The sequence below is a fragment of the Coturnix japonica genome, chromosome 1 (genome assembly GCF_054131305.1).
Source record: "Coturnix japonica strain WE chromosome 1, WE-NBRP24, whole genome shotgun sequence".
Classification (NCBI taxonomy): Eukaryota; Metazoa; Chordata; class Aves; order Galliformes; family Phasianidae; genus Coturnix; species Coturnix japonica.
Window position 1 is genome coordinate 103,498,953 of NC_140663.1, and position 19,004 is coordinate 103,517,956.

The following is a 19,004-nucleotide window of genomic DNA, read 5'->3' on the forward strand; positions in this document are numbered from 1 at the left end:
GAATTCCTCAGAAGCCCAAACAATAAAGAAACACGGCATTTCTTTTGTCACTTTAAATGGCAACTGTTGCTTTTTTGTAAACTCATGGGCGAACTTGTTAGAATTGGAGTGTACTCGTTTTGATTACTTGAAAACAGTTTGGTTTCATGATGTTATTGATACCTTGCAGAGAATTTGTGTGCCTTAAGTAAGAGGTAAGTCATTATATCACTATTTTCATAAAGTTCTCACATTCCTCCCCATAAAGCACTTCAGCATAAAATTTTGCTTTTGAACGCATGCAGAAATATTTCTCTAAAGCTTTCTTTGTGTAAACTCATTCTTCTTTGCCTTTTAATGTGTAACCCTTAGAAAAAGAATACCAAAGATCATGAAGATAAATCAATGTCAATTAATGCCAGGGCAGGCAAGTAGTTAAAATGCAGATTCTGTATAAATTCCTTTCATATGGTGATCCAACATGGATTATATTAATGTCAGCCAAAATGTCATGAGGGTAAGTGAAACAGAATGACTCATTCACACAGGCACTAAGAACTACCCTCAGCTTGGAAACTCCACTGCCAAATGTTGAGGATCAGACAATGTGAATCTAGGAGTATAAAGCGTGGAACAGAAAAGCTTCACTCTTCATTAGCATACTTATTTAAGTTGGTAGTGGGGGGGGAAGAGGGTAGAGAAGGACAAAGCTGGGGAAAAATGGGCTAAGGAGCTGTGTTCTGAGCTGCTCTTTGTATGTGCAGTTCAGCAGTCTGGTTATGGCCTATTGCTTGGTTAGTAAAACTTCCCAGTAATATGTAGTGAAATTTGCTTAGCTTATGTTAACATGTGTAAGCAGTGCTGTGTTTTTTCTTTGCCCCCATGCACACTAGGCAGTGTGAGGAAGCACACAGGTTCATCTTTATTTTCATGTGCAAACAAAACATTGCTGTTTATGGGGAGGAACTGACCTCCTAGCAAACCCCTTTGTCTTCATCTGGATGTTTTTCAGCTTGCTCAGCTTTCCAGAGATAGACATTGCTGAGACTTTGTGTCTGCAGTATTTACACAGTTTTTTCCTCCTTTACTGATGAACCTTCCACTCTGCTGGCTGGGGCACCCTCCAATGCAACAGGGCATTTTGCATGCAGGTTATGAAGGAAAACAGACTGGTGTTTAAACAGCACTGAGAGGCTGAGGGAAATGATGCTCTAGAAAATGCTTTCATTCCTGCCAATTGGCAGGGCTGCCTGGGATCATATTTTATGAGGAAAACCTTCTTGAGTACAGCAGTTCCTATGTTCATCACTGCCCCAGTGCCAGCTGCTCTGAGATCCTTCTGTACATTTTTCCCCTCAGATACTATAATGATGAAACTGTAGCCCCAACTGTAAAGTTAACTTTGTGGTTTCAGCCATTTCTGCTTGCTACCTGTTTTTGGTGGCTTCAAACACAATTGAGTCTTTGAAATATTTTACTACTAAATTGTAATGCAGGGTATTTTATTAATAAAATTATAGAAAGCTTCGGGTTCAAAGGGACCTATAAGATCATCTAGTTCCCTCCCCCCTGCTGTAGACAGGGACAAGCTGCCACTAGAACAGATTGCTTAAAGTCCCATCCAGCCTGGCCTTGAACAATTCCAGGTCTGGAGCATCCACAACCTCACTGGACAACCTGTTCCAGGGTCACACCATCCTCGCAGTAAAGAATGTCTTGTTAATATCTAGTATCTAATACATATCCTCTTTCAGTTTGAAGCCATTTCCCCTCATCCTTTCACTGCCTGCCCTTCTTAAAAGTTCCTCCCCAGCTTTCCTGTAGGCCTCCTTTAGGTACTGGAAGGCCACTACCACTATGAGGTCTCCTCGGAGCCTTCTCCAGGCTGTACAGCCCCAGCTCTCCCAGACAGTCCTTATCAGGGAGGTGCTCCAGCCAGCTGATCATCTTTATGGCCCTCCTCTGGATCTCCTCCAACAACTCCACGTCCTTCTTGTGTTGGGAGCCCCAGAATGCCGAACCTAGATGCAGTACTCCAGGTGGGGTCTTACGAGAGCAGAGTAGGGGGCACATACCTTGACCTGGTCACATTTCTCTTGATGCAACCCAGGACATGGTTGGCCTTCTGGGCAGTAGGTGCACATTGCCAGCTCATGTTGAGTCTTTCATCAACCGGTACCCCTGATGTTTTCTCCTTAGGGCTGCTCTCAAGCCATTCTCCACCCAACCTGAATCTGTGCTTAGATCTTATTGATAAGGAGTGGTGCAAGCTGTCTACTAAGCAATGTATTAGGACTGGTACCTGAAAACACTAATTTTATTTGCTTGCACGGAGCCCCAGTGAAAGTACTGAAGAGATGCCTGGGAGACCTGTAACTTCTCCTGTTGCCAAAGTCTTCAGAAACAGGGCTGGTCTTGTCTCAAGAGGGAGATGCGTGACCTCTCCAGGCCATATCCAGCCCTAATATTCCTTAAATACCACATGTAGCTGCTTGGCCTTTGAAAAACAGTATGTGCCTCCACTTAAAAACAAACAGACTTTGAAATAAAACTTTGTTGTGTCGTTTGATGTGCGTTCAGGCACAAAAGCTTTTCAAGTTCGCTGGGTTTGATTCAGCAATATCAGTTGTTCCAGACCCAGATCCTTGCCCCCTTCTCCTGCCTCACTGACTTTCTTCTAATCGCTTTCAGTTCTGGAGTAAGAATAATAATATTTTAGATCAAAGAGATGCCCCTTCTAAGCTCTTCAAGTTATCTGCATCCAAAAGCAGGCCTGTTTTTGTTTTTATTTCTAACAGTACTACTTGTTCTGATAAAAGATACGCTACCTCTCCCTGTGGAACCTTGCCTTGTTTCTCTTGTAGACCATCAATAGCTGCCACAGAATGACAACAAGTTTTTTGTTGGAGGCATTCTTCAGTTTTCCTTTTGTGCAGTAAACTGCATTTGTTAACTGCCTGCCATTGTTTTTCCTTCTTTTCTTCTAAATATATAGGCAACTGTCTACTTACAGCCACAGTGTTTCTAAGAAAAGCTCAGGCTGTTTGCAATACCCAAAGCAACTGCTTTGCTTTTCTGATTGGCCACCCAATGGCACTGTAAAGTGTACATCTTAATGTCCTTTAAGAAGCAAGTCAGTTGTGTTTGTTTACACTTGATATCCAAAGGAAACCTAAGGCATAAATGTTATTGCCTAGTTGACTGGAGTAGAAACAATCCCCAACTTGCATCCCTTCAACACTGTTGGACAGGGCTGTAGTCTGATACTGAGTCTGTGATGCCCATCCTCAAAGTGCACTTTCAGTTTCTCCAGGACTGACACAGCAAAACATAGGTGGAAAATCTGATTTCCACTGGGAAAGTGTAAGTACGGCCTGGAGACATTCTATGCTGAATGTGAACTATAAGAGGCTGTATTGGTTTTTGTATTTGAAGCTGATCCCAATTGTGTAGAACATGTACCTAACCACTATGAGAATAAAGAGTTAGAAGTGAACATCTGCCAAAGTGCTCTTTTTTTCCAGAAGTTATTTTTAAGTGTGTACTGTGAACTGGTGAGGATGAAGGCTAAAACTCTTTCTCTACATTTTTTTCTTCTTTTTATTTTTGGTTGTTGTTGCATCTCTTATAGAATTCTGTAAGTCCTTGCATGTCGCATCTGCCACTGTGTGTCACACAGGATTACAGGAGCTGTCAGCTCTTGTACCTTATGGTCCCTCCGTCCCTCTGGGTCTGTCCTTTTCAGGTCTTGGAGCTGAGAAGCAGCAGACTTAGTCACTGCTTGGGTCGGAAACTCCGACTGAAAAGCTGCCCAAAGCACAAAACCCAGTGCTTTCTTCATCTGTGCTGCTGCTAAAGCTCAACAAAGGTTCCGGATCTTTGTGAAGGGGAAGTCATTATTTGATAATGCACCCACTCTGTATGGAGAGAAATCCTCCACACATCATGACTACTTTGAAGTTCTGACCTATTACTAAAAACACAGTTTCATCTACATTTGTGTTTTCCTTTTTCCCACAAATTTGGCAGAAGCATTAGCCACCGAGTCCCAGCACAACTCTGTCTTTCCTCTCATTCTGTAGATGCATCCACACTGCTGTCCTGCATCCAGGAGCAGTGAGAAGGCAATTCACGTACTATGAGCCATGTTTCCTTGTTTTTAGGGAAATGTGGTCCACCCCCCATCTTTGAGGTGAAGAGCATCCCTTTTTTTATGTACATGTGCTATGTGTATGATCATCAACAAGCACTGATGCCGTCTGAAGGATTTGACAGGAAGAGGTACAGATTTTAGTGCTGTCCAATACATGTGTTGTGCCCGAATGCACACTTTGTGGTTGGACACTGAAAATTACTACCAAAAAGAGCAGAATACATTTAGATTTTTCTTGAGAGTTCTTCAGTTGATCTGTTGGGCTGGACAGTTGCCTTCAAGTTTCATCATGGCAGTGATTCTGTCCAGCTTTGCTGGTAGAAGGCTATTTCATGTTGGTAATCCAATGAGTATGTGGATGTTTCCGTGTATCACCAGAGAACCACAGAGGGCTGTAAGGGTGTAGCATGCTTGTCACTACAACTTTAACCCTGAGTGCTAACTTGGAAATTAATATTGCAAAATTGGAGCCAAACTTGAACGGTTGATCTGGTGTGAGGGGTATGTATACGTACAGGCTTGATTTACTGATAATGAGATTTAAGGAGGTGACATCCTCTCTAAACGTCCTAGAGGTTGAACTGTTGCAAAGTTCATCCAAGGCAGTGTTCTCTACTGCACAAATCACTGTTTCAGCAGGCAGCACAAGAGCTACATGTTGCAAAGATAACAGCTACAGCCAGACCAACTGGCTGTAGCTGTTGGTCAGTCACCAATGAAAACTTGTGTCACTACAGCAGATTTCTTAGTTTAAACACAAGAGGAAGAAAGATCTGTCTGTCATCAAGGTGTCCACATGGTGGCACACTTATTCCATGGACAAAAAAACCCAACGCTTCCTGCCCCAATCTACTGACTGTGATCTATAATGTTTGTAATAAAAAAGAGCCACCAGTCTTTGAAGACCTGACCTGCACATGTGTAAGTACTGAGTAGCCCTTGCTGTGCTTTTATGTCTCCACTTTTGAGAATTGGAGACTTTTTATATAAAACATTTTTTTTCTGTTTCTTCTCAGTGACCTTGTATGAAGATGCTTTTACATTTGTGTCTGACCTTTTACATTTTGTGAAGTGCCATGTACATTTATTGTTGTTCTCTGTGCTAGAAACACCGTGGTGCTCTCCCATTAAGGTGAAACATGGTTATGCAAACTGCAGGACACCTCAAGGGGAATATTACAAGAATGTGCTGGGGACAAGATGTGATATCCGTTGTCAAAAAGGCTATGAACTGCATGGCCCTCAGCAGCTCATCTGTCAGTCAAGTAAACGCTGGTCTGGGAAAGTGCTGTGCAAACGTAAGTAGTGCACTCAGTGAGCACTGAGCTCTGCTCATCTTTGTACTCAGTGTAGCCGAAACCTGTGAGTCCTAAGCACTAACAAGGTGAAACAGTCATCTTTGGTGGCTGTTTTGTTTTAGTCGTGGGCAGTATGCTGGGCTGTGTAGACTGGCTTGTCACCTGAAGGTCTTGCAGTGGTACATGGTGTGATAAGTATCACAAGTGAAGTGGAGGACAAAGAGGACAACATTTTACGAGTGTGGGATTTTTATTTGCTTGAAGGGTTTTATGAAAAGAGCTTTAAAACTTGTCCATTGTGGATTTTGTAAGCTGATGCAATTTTTATCAGGTGCTTAAGTGGGCTCTTGCAGTAAAACATCTTGCAGTAAAACATACGTGTACGTGCTATCTTCCTCATATAAATACTGCATTGGGCTAATGTGTGTGTAAAATTGAATATAAGAGATGATAAATAAGTTAAATAAGAAAAGTGCAAAAACCTCATGTGGGAATTTGCTTGGTAGCTGCGCCTTTATTTCTCTGCAGTACCTCTGGGACATTATTCTAAGGGAGTATCAACAGGTTTTCAGAACTCTTTCTTCTCTGTTTCAGAGAAGCGCTGCCCCACGCTCTCCATGCCAACCAATGGGGGATTTAAGTGCTTGGATGGTGCCTACTTTGGCTCCAGGTGCGAGTACTACTGCTCACCAGGGTACCAGTTGAAAGGTGACCGCATAGTGACATGCATGGACAACAAAGCTTGGAGTGGCCGACCAGCTTCCTGTGTGGGTAAGTAGAATCACAGAATGGTTTGGGCTGGAAGGAAGGGACCTCAAAGCCCGCCCAGAGTAACGCCCTGCTTTGGGCAGGGCTGCCCCCCCCAGCTCAGGCTGCCCAGGGCCCCATCCAACCTGGCCTTGAGCGCCTGCAGGGATGGGGCACCACAGCTTCTCTGAGCAGCTGGGCCAGCGCCTCAAAGTAGGATGCTCTGTCTGCTCTGTGATATTTCCCTAGATGAGTTGGACACTGACTCCTTTTTCTGACTTTCCCTCTTGCTTTTGTTTCTTGGTATCACAGTCTTCCAGCTAGTCCCAGAGAGTATGGATGGATTGTAGTCGTCATGATGGTGACCATAGTGAGCTAGTCTTAGTTTCACATGTGTTTCGCCAGCAATTTCCATTATGGAGTTGCCAGTCTCATGGGAATCTCAGTTAGTAGAATTGGTTTTATATCCATAAATCAATCAGGACAGAAAAAAATATTGAGACTTAACTTTTCTTCCAACTGACAAGATTCGGCAGATAGGCAGTGAAGTCTCAGCTGCTGTTAATAGAATCACAGAATCATAGAATCACAAGGTTGAAAGGACCTACAAGATCATGTAGTCCAACCATCCTCCCATTACTGTAGCTACAGCAAACCACTAAACCATCTCTTGTAGCTCCTCATCCAGACGCCTCTTGAACACTGCCAGGGACAGCGATTCCACTACCTCCCCCTGGGCAGCCATTCCAGTGCCTGACCACTCTCTGAGAGAAAGGTTCAACAGCTGCCCACAAAGAAAAGTACTGTTTAGCCATCTGACTTGGCTACCAGTAATCTAAGCTTGTGGGTGGTAGGATATTTGTGCTCAGTGTTTTTTGTGTATGGTATCTTGGTTTTCCTCAGAGTGCGTGCTGCTCACTCTAGGTGAGTAAATAAATTTGGAGTCTCTCCACTGAGGCTTCACATTTGGAGATTTATTTATTTTTCCTGTTACTTGTTGTACAAATGTATGAATAATCCTGCTGCTTATGTCCAGCCTGTTTGTGGTGTCATTTTTGTTTACAGAAATGAGCCATGTCCCTTCTCTGTGGCGTGGGTGGAGGAAGAAAAAAAAATCCTTTCAAGTTTGGGAATCATTAAATGTTTTCTGTATTTCCTGGCTCTTTCAGAGCCTCTTCTGTTTTTGGCATCATTGTGCTTATGCTGACTTGCATTGTAGAAAGTAAGCAAGTTTATCTTAGGCAAAAGTAAGAAAAGCTTAGAGTTACACTTCCACTTCTTTTTTATTCCAAAATAACGTTGGTTATTGCATAGGGTAAGATTGCAAGTCTAAACTAACCAAGTAACAGCATTATTTAAGATTGGGTATATAAGGGAAACTGTTGATCACAGCCTGAACCTCTGATTAACCATCTGAGGCAAGCAACAAGTCAGCTGCATGAGCACAGGTGGAGGTAATTCAGCTGTACTCCTGGAAGGGCTGAATCTTGACTCCACCTCTCCTAGATCCCATTTAAGGGCTGACTACCACTCAGGTAGCATCTCTTTTTGGAGACTGCTTCTTTGTGGATATCTTGTGGTGAGCATCCATCTTGACTGAAAGCCTCAGCACTGGTGAGTCTTTCCTTAGATACCCTCTGGCTATTTACTCTGTAATTACAACTATACACTTGTATTATTCCAACTATGCAGGGTAATACCACGTGGTGTGAAGAAGACCCTTTCAAACCTTTTGCATGCTGTTTTTGCACCTACATAGTGAGTTAAGCAGTTAGCAAGCTGTTAACTAAGATTATCTTTCTACCTCTTGACAGGTAAGATAGGAATTCTTTGTGACCAGACATGACCTTCAAAGCACAATGCAGTGTGATTAGCACACATTCCTTAGCGTGGTTCACTAGTACAGAAAAGCTGTTAGTGAACTGGGCCAAAGAGAACCAGCTGAACATGCTCTTCCTCATGTGAAAGGACCTTGTGGGTCCTTTCAAACTCAGAATATTCTACCATTCTGTGACTCAGAAGGAATGTTACCAGCCCATACCTGTGATTACGCGTGAAGTTCATATCGCTGGCTGGCAGAGGTCTGGGGACACTGCGGGTATTGGCATAAAGTGTAGCGGAATTACTACAGAGCTGAATTTATAACTGTTTGTCACGGGTTACTTAGATTTACCTATGCCCGTGACAGGGGAAGCCACCCCACGCCCCCCCCCCCCCGGGGCCTGGAAAGGAGGGGGAAAAGGGGAGTGGGATAAAACAGCGACAATCTAAGGAGGAAAAACTTATTTTACTAAATATGATATCGAAATACAAGATAACACAATATAATATAATTAAGGCTAACAAAATCGAACGAAACAGAGAGAGAGAGTCTCCGAAAACTGAGAGGCCTACTGTGAACTCTAGGCGACACGGCTGGAACGCTTCCCACTCTCCGAGAAGTTCGAGAGAAGAAGGAGGGCACTCCAGCCTGGGAACGAGATTATATAGAGTCCTGGTCCCGTGACTTATTGTTACTCCTGTTGTTCTCTGGGATATGTAGTCTTCTTCTGTGGACTGCACATTCAACAGAAGTATCCATACTTGACATGATGTTATGATGTGGAATACTGATAGCAAAATTACAAAATTACAAAACCATGACACTGTTGGAAACACAGGGCTTCCCTCTGAACTTTAATACTATAATTGCACCCTTAAGTGATTTTGCACAAAAATTCTTGTTGTTCACAGCAACATAGAAGATCAATGTAGCGTCAGGCGATTATTGTTGCTTGTAGTAACTTTTTCATTAAAAGGAGGAAAAAGAGATGCTATTTTTCTTCAAGAAAATTAGGTGTGTTTTAACAGTTGCTTATGGGAGCCCTTATAGACAGTGGATATTAACTTCCAACAAAGCAGCTCATCCCCTCTCCCTCCTATAAGAGGGATGATATCCTTCGTGATGCTGAACTGAAGGAAAAAACTCAAAGTGTAGCTGCTGCATCAGCTAGATTAAAATGCCAATATTCACTTGAATAATTTTTCCATTACTTCTTTAATTTGCTGTAACATAGACTGAAATAGGGAATTTTCTTCAGAAGAGTTAAAAACGTCTCTTTTCTTTTTTTATTTTTCCTTTTTTTTTTTTTTTTTTTTTCCCCTCCTCTTCAATGAAGGTTTTGGTTCCTGCTGTTTTTATAGCAGAGGCTGTGGTAAATGGCTGTCACCATGCTAAGTCCTTCTTTTCACATCCTAGGAAGACTGTACTGATAGGTGGTTAACAAACAGCTTTCAACTACTGATGTCTGAAACAGGCTTTGCACTCTGAGTCATTAATTATACAGGCAATGATAATGGATGTTTTGAAATACAGAGCAGTGCCTTGTGGAGGACAGAACAGTGTTTTTCATTTACCCTTTCACGATTTCCAGTTTCTTCATCTCTTTGTTTTTTGACACACAATGATGTTTTGAATTAGCGTCCAGCCATCAAGCACTAATAGCACGGTTTGTATGTGACAGCAGATTCCTGAATGAGCACTGGCCACTGAATACTATCCCTTCTCTTTCTGTCCTGCTAAGTCCTCTCATCATCCCCCGCTCACAAGCAAACAGCAGACAAGAAAGACAAGAAACAGACAAGAAAGGCAGTCAACACAATCTTTACATTTGGTTGTTGATGTTGCTAATATGGCCATTAGTACATGAAAGAGAATAAGTGTAAAAGCTATTTGAAAACGTAACATTTTCTCAACGAAGTTCAAAAGGCAGCTTTGAATGCTCCTCTGCTAACCTCCTGACTTAAGCAGTCACGGCCCCAAGCTGCCAGAGTTCAAGAAAGGTTTGGCCAACTCTGATTGTTGGGTGGTCCTGTGTGGAGCCAGGAGTTGGACTTGATGGTGCTAATGGGTCCCTTCTAACATTGGATATGATATGATTTCTGCAACACCGCTTCTGAGCATAGGGCAGTGTACCAGTCATTGCTGGGAAGCCAAGGAAAGCAACAATTGACAAGAATACAGGAAGAGCAGTGGCCGAATAGCTCCAATGATTTTTATTTTTTCTTTTTTTATTCTTGGTGGAAATTCTATTTCCCTGCCTACAGTATAAACCTTCCTGGCAAGTCTCATCCAGTAAATATACAGCCCTGCCAGACAGCTTAAATAAATCAGTTTGAAGTGCCATCGTTCTTTCAGCAGTGACACAGCAGAAGTGTTAAGAACCATATGAGGTCAGAGTGCCCTGCAAAGCATCCTGCCTCCAACCCTGCCCAGGAATACTTGCTATGAAAGAGACTGTGATGATTCACAGCTTCTAGGGTCTCTTTTCCCCTCTGCTGAACCCTCCCCAGCAGTCAGCAGTCTTATGCTTCCCCCAGAGGGTGCCTAGTGGTTTCTTTCCTGCACTAACTGCATTGTTTGTCTTTATGATATGGAAGTCTGAGCAGGTTTGTGCCAGCCGGTCTGCTCTGTGCTAAACAATGGAACGAGGTTTTGAATGAATGAAGTGTGCCCCGGTGGCGCAGTGGTTAAGGACGCCGCCTTGCAACACGCCTTGCAACACTGGGGCCCGGAGTTTGAATCCCCCTTGTGGCGCAAGTGGTAGAAGTGCCGCTCTGCTACACAGAGGCTCGAATCCCGGGGGCTGGACTCGATGATCTCTAAGGTCCCTTCCAACCCGCACGAAACTATGAAACTATGAAGTGCTTAAAGCATTGGGTCTTAAATGCCATTCTGACTTTTGTTCCCTCACTGTGTTTATTTAATTTATACTGTCAGTACCACGGTGCTGAGCTGTAGCCACAGCAAACTCACCAGGCACAGAAGAGGACTTGGTAAGATCTGGTTGGTTTTCATCTTAATTTGGCAGTGGATTACTGAGAGCAATGTAGTTTTGTAGAGGAGGGCAGAGCTGCCATGAAGTGTCTCACAAAGCATTCAGAGTTAAAGGAATAATCTTTTCTTATTAAAAATAAATAAATGGAAGCCAGCTTTGGAGGTGGTCAAGTTCCTGAAATACTATTAAAGCTTGAAGGGAGTATAGCAGGGCTGCAGTACTGCAATATGTTAAACTGATGGAAGACACTGTGTGTTGCTTTAGTATATGAAGGTCTGTAGTGTTATGTTATGAATTCGTTGCTTTATAAAGACCCAAAGCTTTTCTCATTTCTTTTTTTAATTGAAAGAGGCAGATTTTGCTTTATCTTTGTCATGCAAATGAGAAATGAAGGCCTGCCACCCTGTAAATTTGAGCAGCGTTTTAGGGATTGTCATGTACTTGCAGGTAAAGAGCAGTCCTGTCTTGTTGCTTGTTTTTAAGTGTGACTTCATGTATTTAGACTTTATTTTGGGCACAGTTCAAGAGATGATCAACAAGACAAAGACTAAGTAATTAAAGGTGGATGTTTTAATAATTGTTATGGTGTTTGGACTTGGTTTGCTAAGGTAGTAGTAGCAAAGAAAGGCAAGCAGTCGTGTGTCACCTTTATCCAGCATCAGGATTCTTTATCATCATCACTGTTCTCGTACTCCTTAATAATAGTCACAATGTTCTATTAGCACTTAATCAGGCTTTCAAAACGTACTTGATCTGCTTTGTTATTCATTTATTACCTGTAAGGCATTATTACCAGAATTATGTGATAAAATGCAGCAGTAATTCTCTACAGAATTGACAATTTTGTCAGTTTGGTGTTATTTATTACTCTTTTTCCACTGCTGCAGGAAAAATAACCAGCAAGTTGATGGTAATGCACAAAGTTAACACACAGAAACAGATCTTTGTTCAGTGCTTAATGAATGTACTTAATCACAGTAGCCTCTGCACAGATGCACAAGGAGAGGCAGAGCAGGTGAGCAGAAGGTCCAGGCTCTGTGGGTACTCTTAAGCATCACTCCTTACAGATCAAAGCTAAATGAAGTTCTAATTCATCACTATTCAAATAAATTTATATAAAACTAAGTTTCCATTAGGCTTTTTTTGGGGGTGGGGGGAGTGATGAGGATCATTGTCATCTATTACACTTGTTCCAAAAAGGTGAGAAGCACAGGCTTCCCTTTGCATTGGTTGGGTCATCTCTGGTGTTGAAGAGGCCAGCTGAATATGGTTACGCTGACAGCAGGATGGTAACTACAAAGAAAAAGAGCAGTTCTAACAAATGCAAAGGTGCCCATTTCTCTGAGGTTTATTTCAACAGATACAGAACCTCCGAGAATCCAGTGCCCAAGCGTGAAGGAGAAAACTGCGGAGCCCAACAAGTTGACGGCCAGAGTGTTCTGGGATACCCCGGAGGGAAGGGACACCGCTGATGGGATTTTGACAGAGTAGGTAGAAATCCATAGATGTCTGTGGGAAATATCCCATGCAGACTTGTCAGATGAGTGACTACAGCCTTGGCTGGGGATTGCTCCTGGAAGAAAAGAAATAGGATGAGCCTTTTCAGGTTTTTCTTGTATAACGATATGGAAGCTTAAGTTAGGTTCTTTTGGGCATTACATTATGCTAAGATACACTATGAATTGTCTTATAAGAAGCAAGCAGGCCCTGACTGCCCTGCTCCCTTTTTGTCAATGGAATGGGACCTTTATGAGTGGGGCTGGTGGCAGCATGTGTGACTGACCTGGTCCCTGCTATGCAGCTTCTTCCTGTGCTTACTCTCATTAATTAGCCATGTAAAATGGCTGGATAGACTCAGCATGCCCTAGACTTCACTCTTTAGGCTTTTATAGTGTTGGAAGTAGGAGAGTACCAGTGAATTTATGAATGCCTGTCCCGTTTTATTTCCTCTTTTAGTGTTATTTTGAAAGGCCTGCCACCAGGGTCACATTTTCCAGAAGGCGACCACAAAATCCAGTATACTGTGTATGACAGAGCTGAAAATAAGGGCACTTGCAAATTCCTTGTTAAAGTCAGAGGTAAGAATATTCTTCTACACTACAGATACAGTTAACGATGTGCACCTGGCTTAGTAGGCAGTTTTAGAAGTGTCCCTGTCTACCTTTGTATTTGTCTGTGCATATGCACACATACATGTATTTAATGTTTATATTGACTATGCAACTGAATGTACCATCTTGCTTGTGTCCCCGACGGCCAGACCCACAGCAGGGTGTGCATCTGGCATACTGCAAGTCAAGGAGAGACTCTAGTGATCCATCCTTCTCCATACTGTTGAGGATGTCAGCTGCTGAATCAAGTAGCTGAAGGAGCTTTACAGCTGTGCCTCCCATCTGTCAAGAAGAGTTGACTTTTCACAAGTCCAGGTCTTGAAATCTGCAGTTGAATCTGCAGACATGATGAGATCTCTTTGTGCTCTATGGCCATTTGTTACCATATACTACAGTGACACACACACACACACCTCGATATCTGCGTCCCTTTAGCTTATATATGATACTAAGAAGAGCTTTTATTTGGTCATATTTTTTTTTGCATATTGACTTTAACAAGAGAGACAGTAAAAAGAAAAAACATCTTCCATATTGGTATGCTGTTGGCTGTGGTTCATGTCCTGCATTTTTTTTTCCCCCCCTCTCCATGTCTTGTCTTTCTTTCTTAAAGTCAGGCGCTGTGTGAAACTAAATGCTCCAGATAATGGCTACATCAAGTGTTCAGGTGATGGAAATAATTATGGTGCTACATGTGAATTTTCGTGCATTGGAGGCTATGAGCTGCAAGGCAGCCCAGCTAGAGTGTGCCAGTACAATTTGGGGTGGTCAGGAGCGGAGCCAACCTGTGCACGTAAGTGAGTATTTTGCTGCTTTACTGAAAGGGCTATGATGGTTCTCACAGAAGTGAGACCTGGGGAAGAGGCTTGGAGTCAAATACAGCTACAACTTGAATGCCCTTCAGATAAAAAACATCTTCATTTTCCCTGCCAATCCACTCTCAGATCTGAAGCACCTGCCACCTTTGGCTGTTTTATTCCTGGGATAACAAAGGTGCCTTACAATTGATAGTGTGTTTCAGCCCAGGTCTTTATACAAAAGTTCACGTACTGCAATCAAATCATTTTGTAAGCCATGTTATAGCTTAAGATGAAACAGTTGGCTTCAATGAGGTCACTCTTTCAGCCGTTTTTTCTTTATTATTCTCTTGTTCCTGTGTTTCTGTATCTGACACTTGATCATCCTTTTAGAAATTGATCTGGTTTTAGTATTCTCTATAACTTTTCTTTTAAATTTAATTCCAGCCATGAATATTAATGTGAATGTGAGGACTGCAGCTGCACTTCTGGATCAATTTTATGAGAAGCGGAGACTGCTAATTATTTCAACTCCTACTGCAGCTAACTTCTTCTACAGGATGCAGCTGGGAATGCTGCAGGTAAAACACAGTCCAGGGTGGGCTGCAGGGGGTTGTAGCTTTTTAATTTTTTTACTTAGACATGTGATAGGATAAGCTCTGCTGTTGATATAAACCAGCAAACTTCAGCTAAGACATTCTGGACAGTAGAGGATCTACTGGTAGTAGAGTACTAGTGGTTCTGGATTAATCCTTTTTACATATGCCTGAGTTTAAACATCATCTCCCTGTTTTCCAGTTCAACTCTGTTCTGGATTGTAGTGCCTCTGAGTAGTTACTCAAATCCAGCCAGTTCTGTCCCTCTTCCATGCTCTCAGCATCAATTAATATTAAACCTATACTCAAATAATCATTCCCTCATTCAGTTCCTAGAGCTAGGAAGAAACATCCAGCACTTCAGTGGTTACAGTTCATGCAATATGAGTCTGGGGTCTGTAACTACAGTGTGAAGAAGTGCAACAAGCTCTAGAAATATTATTTACCAGCAGACAGAAGACCAGAGGCTCAGCATAGATAAAAATCACCCAGAACACTGGAGGTGCCACTGTGGTATTTTGTAACAAATCTTGGCGTCTTTTTATGTCATTACAGTACTTGTGGTGGTGGTCTCTGGTGGTGTTCTTTAGAATCCTTCATCTAGTAGCCCCTGCACAAATTTCAGCTTAAACCATCTTGCTAACTTGAGAAGTTCAGCTTCTATGTGAACACTCACACCAACTGCATTCTCTCTGCTAACCTGTCTCTTTCTTCTTTCAACTCCTCCAGCCAGCACAGTGTGGCTTAGACCTCCGACATGTTACTGTTGTTGAGTTGGTTGGTATCTTCCCAGCACAGATAGGAAGAATAGGTGTAAAGCTGCTTCCCCCTTCACTTGCACTGCAACTCAGGTAAAATAAGGTTTGATTGTTGTTATATGGGCTACAGCATAGATAACATATTGGTTTTGAATTCCTGCATTTTATTATCTAAACAGGCATTTTACTGTATTGAGCTAGACACTGGAAGGCAAGTAGATTGTATGAGTAATTTTCATTATCTACTCACTACTAACTTGCAAGAGCTATTGAAAATTCCTGGGCATTTGGGATTTATGAAATTAAGAGCGTGTTTTGTATTTAAATTGTCTGTGTCTTCCTTGCCTCTCTGCTCCATTAATGATGCTAATTCAGGTAAGATCTCTGTGTATCCCTTTATCAGAGAATCACAGAATGGCTTGGTCTGGAAGGAACCTCAAAGCCCACCCAGTCCCAACCCCTGCTTTTACCGGGGCTGCACCCCACCAGCTCAGGCTGCCCAGGGCCCCATCCAACCTTGTTCTTGAGCACCTCCAGGGATGGAGGGATGTTATGCCTTTATGTTTTTGGGTACTGTCACTGGAAACACTGATTACAAACACACTTGTATTGTGCTGGAATTGGCTTGGTGCACACCCAGCTGCCTTCAATCACTTGGCAAGGATAGCCCCAGGCCACCCATCTATGCAACCCTGCTGGAGGCTGTGGTCAGGCCAGAAGGTAAGCAGTGGGTGCTCTTTGAAGTCCCACGTGCAGGTGTGACATGGACCACATTTCAAAGGGCAAATGAACTCAGCCTCCTCATCCTGACAGACGTTCATCAATTTTATTGAGGTGTCCGAAGTGTTTTGGCTTGGTTTTGACCTGGCAGGGAGTTGGTTCTCACTGAAAAGGGAGATTTCAAGTGTCAACTCTGCCTAGGGATAGGAAGACTCCAAGAGCCAAAATCAAAGGCCTATTTGGCAGGATAAGTGGTAGTAATTTAAGGAAAGAAGTCCAGGAACCACTGCAAAGGAAAGGACTCTGCCCTGATTAGTGCTGGCTTTTGATCTCCAAAGTTGGAGTTACTAGTAGGTAAATTAGTTACTAGCAGAAAGTAATGAGAACTGACTTAAATCATTTTGTTCTGCTTTTTCTCATCGTGGTTTTGTACTATGTGGCAGCAGAGAAACAGTATTGTCTACCTTTAATGCTTTAGCTCCATCACCATCATAGAATCATATCAAAGAATTACAGAATGGTTTGGGTTGGTTTTTGTTTTTTTTTTTCCCAGTCAATATCTGCAGCACTTTTTTGTCTTTGTTTCCTTTTGCTCTTGGGATAGGCTGTTGTTGAGGATCCCCCATTATAATTTCAACATTGTGGTGATGGACAAGCATGGAATGGACAAGGAACGCTATCCTTTCCCAGCAACACCAGCTGAGCTCTTTGCACTTATTGACAATTTTCCCTTGAGAAAAGAAGAGATGAAACTGCAAGCAGAAATTGGCCAGTCATGTCCTTAATTCAGAATTGCAGGGCTAGCATTTTGCCAGTGAATTTTTTTATCCAGATAATTCTACCCTCGGTGCTACAGAAAGCATGGCTTTTTCATCACTGATGTACAGAATTGTTGTGTGTATCGTTATGTCTGTGTAGCTGCTCTGCATGGGCGTATGCATGATGCTTTTTTGTACTTTCAAAGAGTATCTTTAGAGAAACGTGTATGTAGGATTGCTACCCAATAGAATTACTTGTACAGACATCAAAGAATTGAGGTACGTCTCCTGGGGGTTTATTTTGGATTTTTCATTCAGTGTAAAATTCTTTCTTCCTGTTTTATAAGTCTTTTATTAATAAAATATTGTTTTGCAAAGAAATAGTGCTCTAGAAGTCCTCTTAATCTTTAGTGATTAACATAGAAGTTCAAAATATCTTTCTATCAACAATTTAAGTCAGAGGTTAATGTCTGTGCTATGAGTGCACAGCAACCCAGCGCTGTCTTTCAGTAAAATAGAACATAATCATTATGGCTGCAAAAGACCTCTAAGACCTCTGTCTTGTCCAGCTGTTACTGCCCACATCCCTCAGTGCCACATCTGCACGGCTCTTGAACACATATAGGGATGGTGACTCCACCACCTCTCTGGGAAGCCTGTGCTCACTGCCTTTCTGCTCCTCCTAACACCTAACCAGAACCTCCCCTGGCAGAACTGGAGGGCATTATGTCTCATCCTATTGCTGTCACCTCGGAGAAGAGGCCAACCCCCACCTCACCACAGCCTCCTTTCAGGTGGTTGTTGAGAGCAATGATGTCTCCCCTGAGCCTCCCCTCTTCTCCAGACTGAACAATCCCAGTTCCTTCAGCTGTTCCCCATAGGACTTACTTGGGTCTTTATGTCAGATCTGTTATAATAAAGTCCAACACAAACAAAAAGCATAAGCCAAAGGTGACGCAAGTAACTGTTTCTAGCAGTATCAAAAGAAAATAGCTCATAGCAGGTACATGGGAGACACTGCCAATAGAAATTTGATAACAGAACAGTGACCAACATAGAAAATGGGTGTTAAATACTAAAGGCGATATGCTCGATAGAAGGACATGCTCTTACCTTGTTTTTCATGTCCAGCGAGTTGGAGCAACAGATTTCTTTCCCTTTTCATCCTGGAGCCAACTTGGGCTGTTGTTCTGATGGCAGTGGAACGTTCCCACAGGGAAACCTCGTTAAGGATTCAGCATTTCCAGATCTGTGAAAATAGTTCTTTGCAACTCATCACTTACAGTAACAACAACAACAAAATCACTGCTTAATGAAAATTGTTAGGAGGAAATTAAAAAAGATACAGTTCTCTAATGTTTATTTGAAACCCAGCATCTTGCCCATCCTCTACAAAGAATCTATAGTGTGCATGAAGAATACAAACCCAAAAGAAGTGAAAAGTGCTGGGAAGTATGAGTTACAGCTTCAGACACTTGCTTAAAGTGTCAGGTGGGTAATCCCTCAGGACCGAACAGCATCTCAGTGTCTGTGCTGCTCATTCACAGCGTGAATTGCAGAATTGGTGCATGCAGCCATCTTTCATGTCTGGGCAAATAAGAGTGGGGCTTGATGATTGCTTCAGCCTGGAAAGTGATTGCAATCACCAGTCCGCTAAAGGAAATTGAATTAAGTGGATGGAAGTGCATGAGTGATTGGATTACCAGTTATAGTTCTACAGAGAACACCTGCTAAAATCCTGTGATTAGCAAAAGCTGCTCTTGACTAAATACATGAGCTTTCTGGCATTTTCTGTGGAACATTTTTGTAGGGAGGAATGGGAGACTGACTAACACCACGTGCCATCTCTGACCTGGAGTCAGATCATCATGCAGGTATGGACTACAGGTATGAAGCAGATTTGCCCTTCTGGGAGAAGAATGAATGAGAGACTTGGTAGTACTGCCTTTAGGCCAGCATTTGTATCTGCAAACACATTCTAAATCATGTTGTGTAAGCAAGGTGCGGTAGCTACACCATTCCACTTCTTAAAAATCAGAAATGATTAAAAAACATTTACCTCCCTCCCTCACAATCGTGCAGGCTGGACTCTTCCTTTGACATCTGTCATGGCTCTTCTTGGCATGGCTGCTAATCCCACTAACCACTGCTGTCAAAATGCAAATCCTGTTAAAAGCACAAATTGGGTGGGGAGGATTAAAGGCAGCACAACCAAGGAGCACAACCTGCACTGAGTCTCCTTTCCTCTCCTGCTCCAGAACTGACAGATC

The 19,004-nt window shown here is 42.6% G+C and overlaps 1 protein-coding gene across 2 annotated transcripts in view; it reads left to right on the top strand.

The window, feature by feature from the left end:
• Positions 1-17,115, top strand: part of SRPX (sushi repeat containing protein X-linked) — a 33,304-nt gene extending 16,189 nt beyond the window's left edge. For both annotated transcript variants that reach the window (XM_015884536.3, XM_015884546.3), the window contains 8 exons: positions 5,239-5,430; positions 6,025-6,201; positions 12,355-12,481; positions 12,951-13,072; positions 13,719-13,898; positions 14,350-14,483; positions 15,228-15,349; positions 16,581-17,115. In XM_015884536.3, the coding sequence (XP_015740022.2) occupies positions 5,239-5,430; positions 6,025-6,201; positions 12,355-12,481; positions 12,951-13,072; positions 13,719-13,898; positions 14,350-14,483; positions 15,228-15,349; positions 16,581-16,761 (1,235 nt within the window). In that variant the 3' untranslated portion in view covers positions 16,762-17,115. The remainder of the gene's footprint in view (positions 1-5,238; positions 5,431-6,024; positions 6,202-12,354; positions 12,482-12,950; positions 13,073-13,718; positions 13,899-14,349; positions 14,484-15,227; positions 15,350-16,580) is intronic.
• The last annotated feature ends 1,889 nt before the right edge of the window (positions 17,116-19,004 follow it).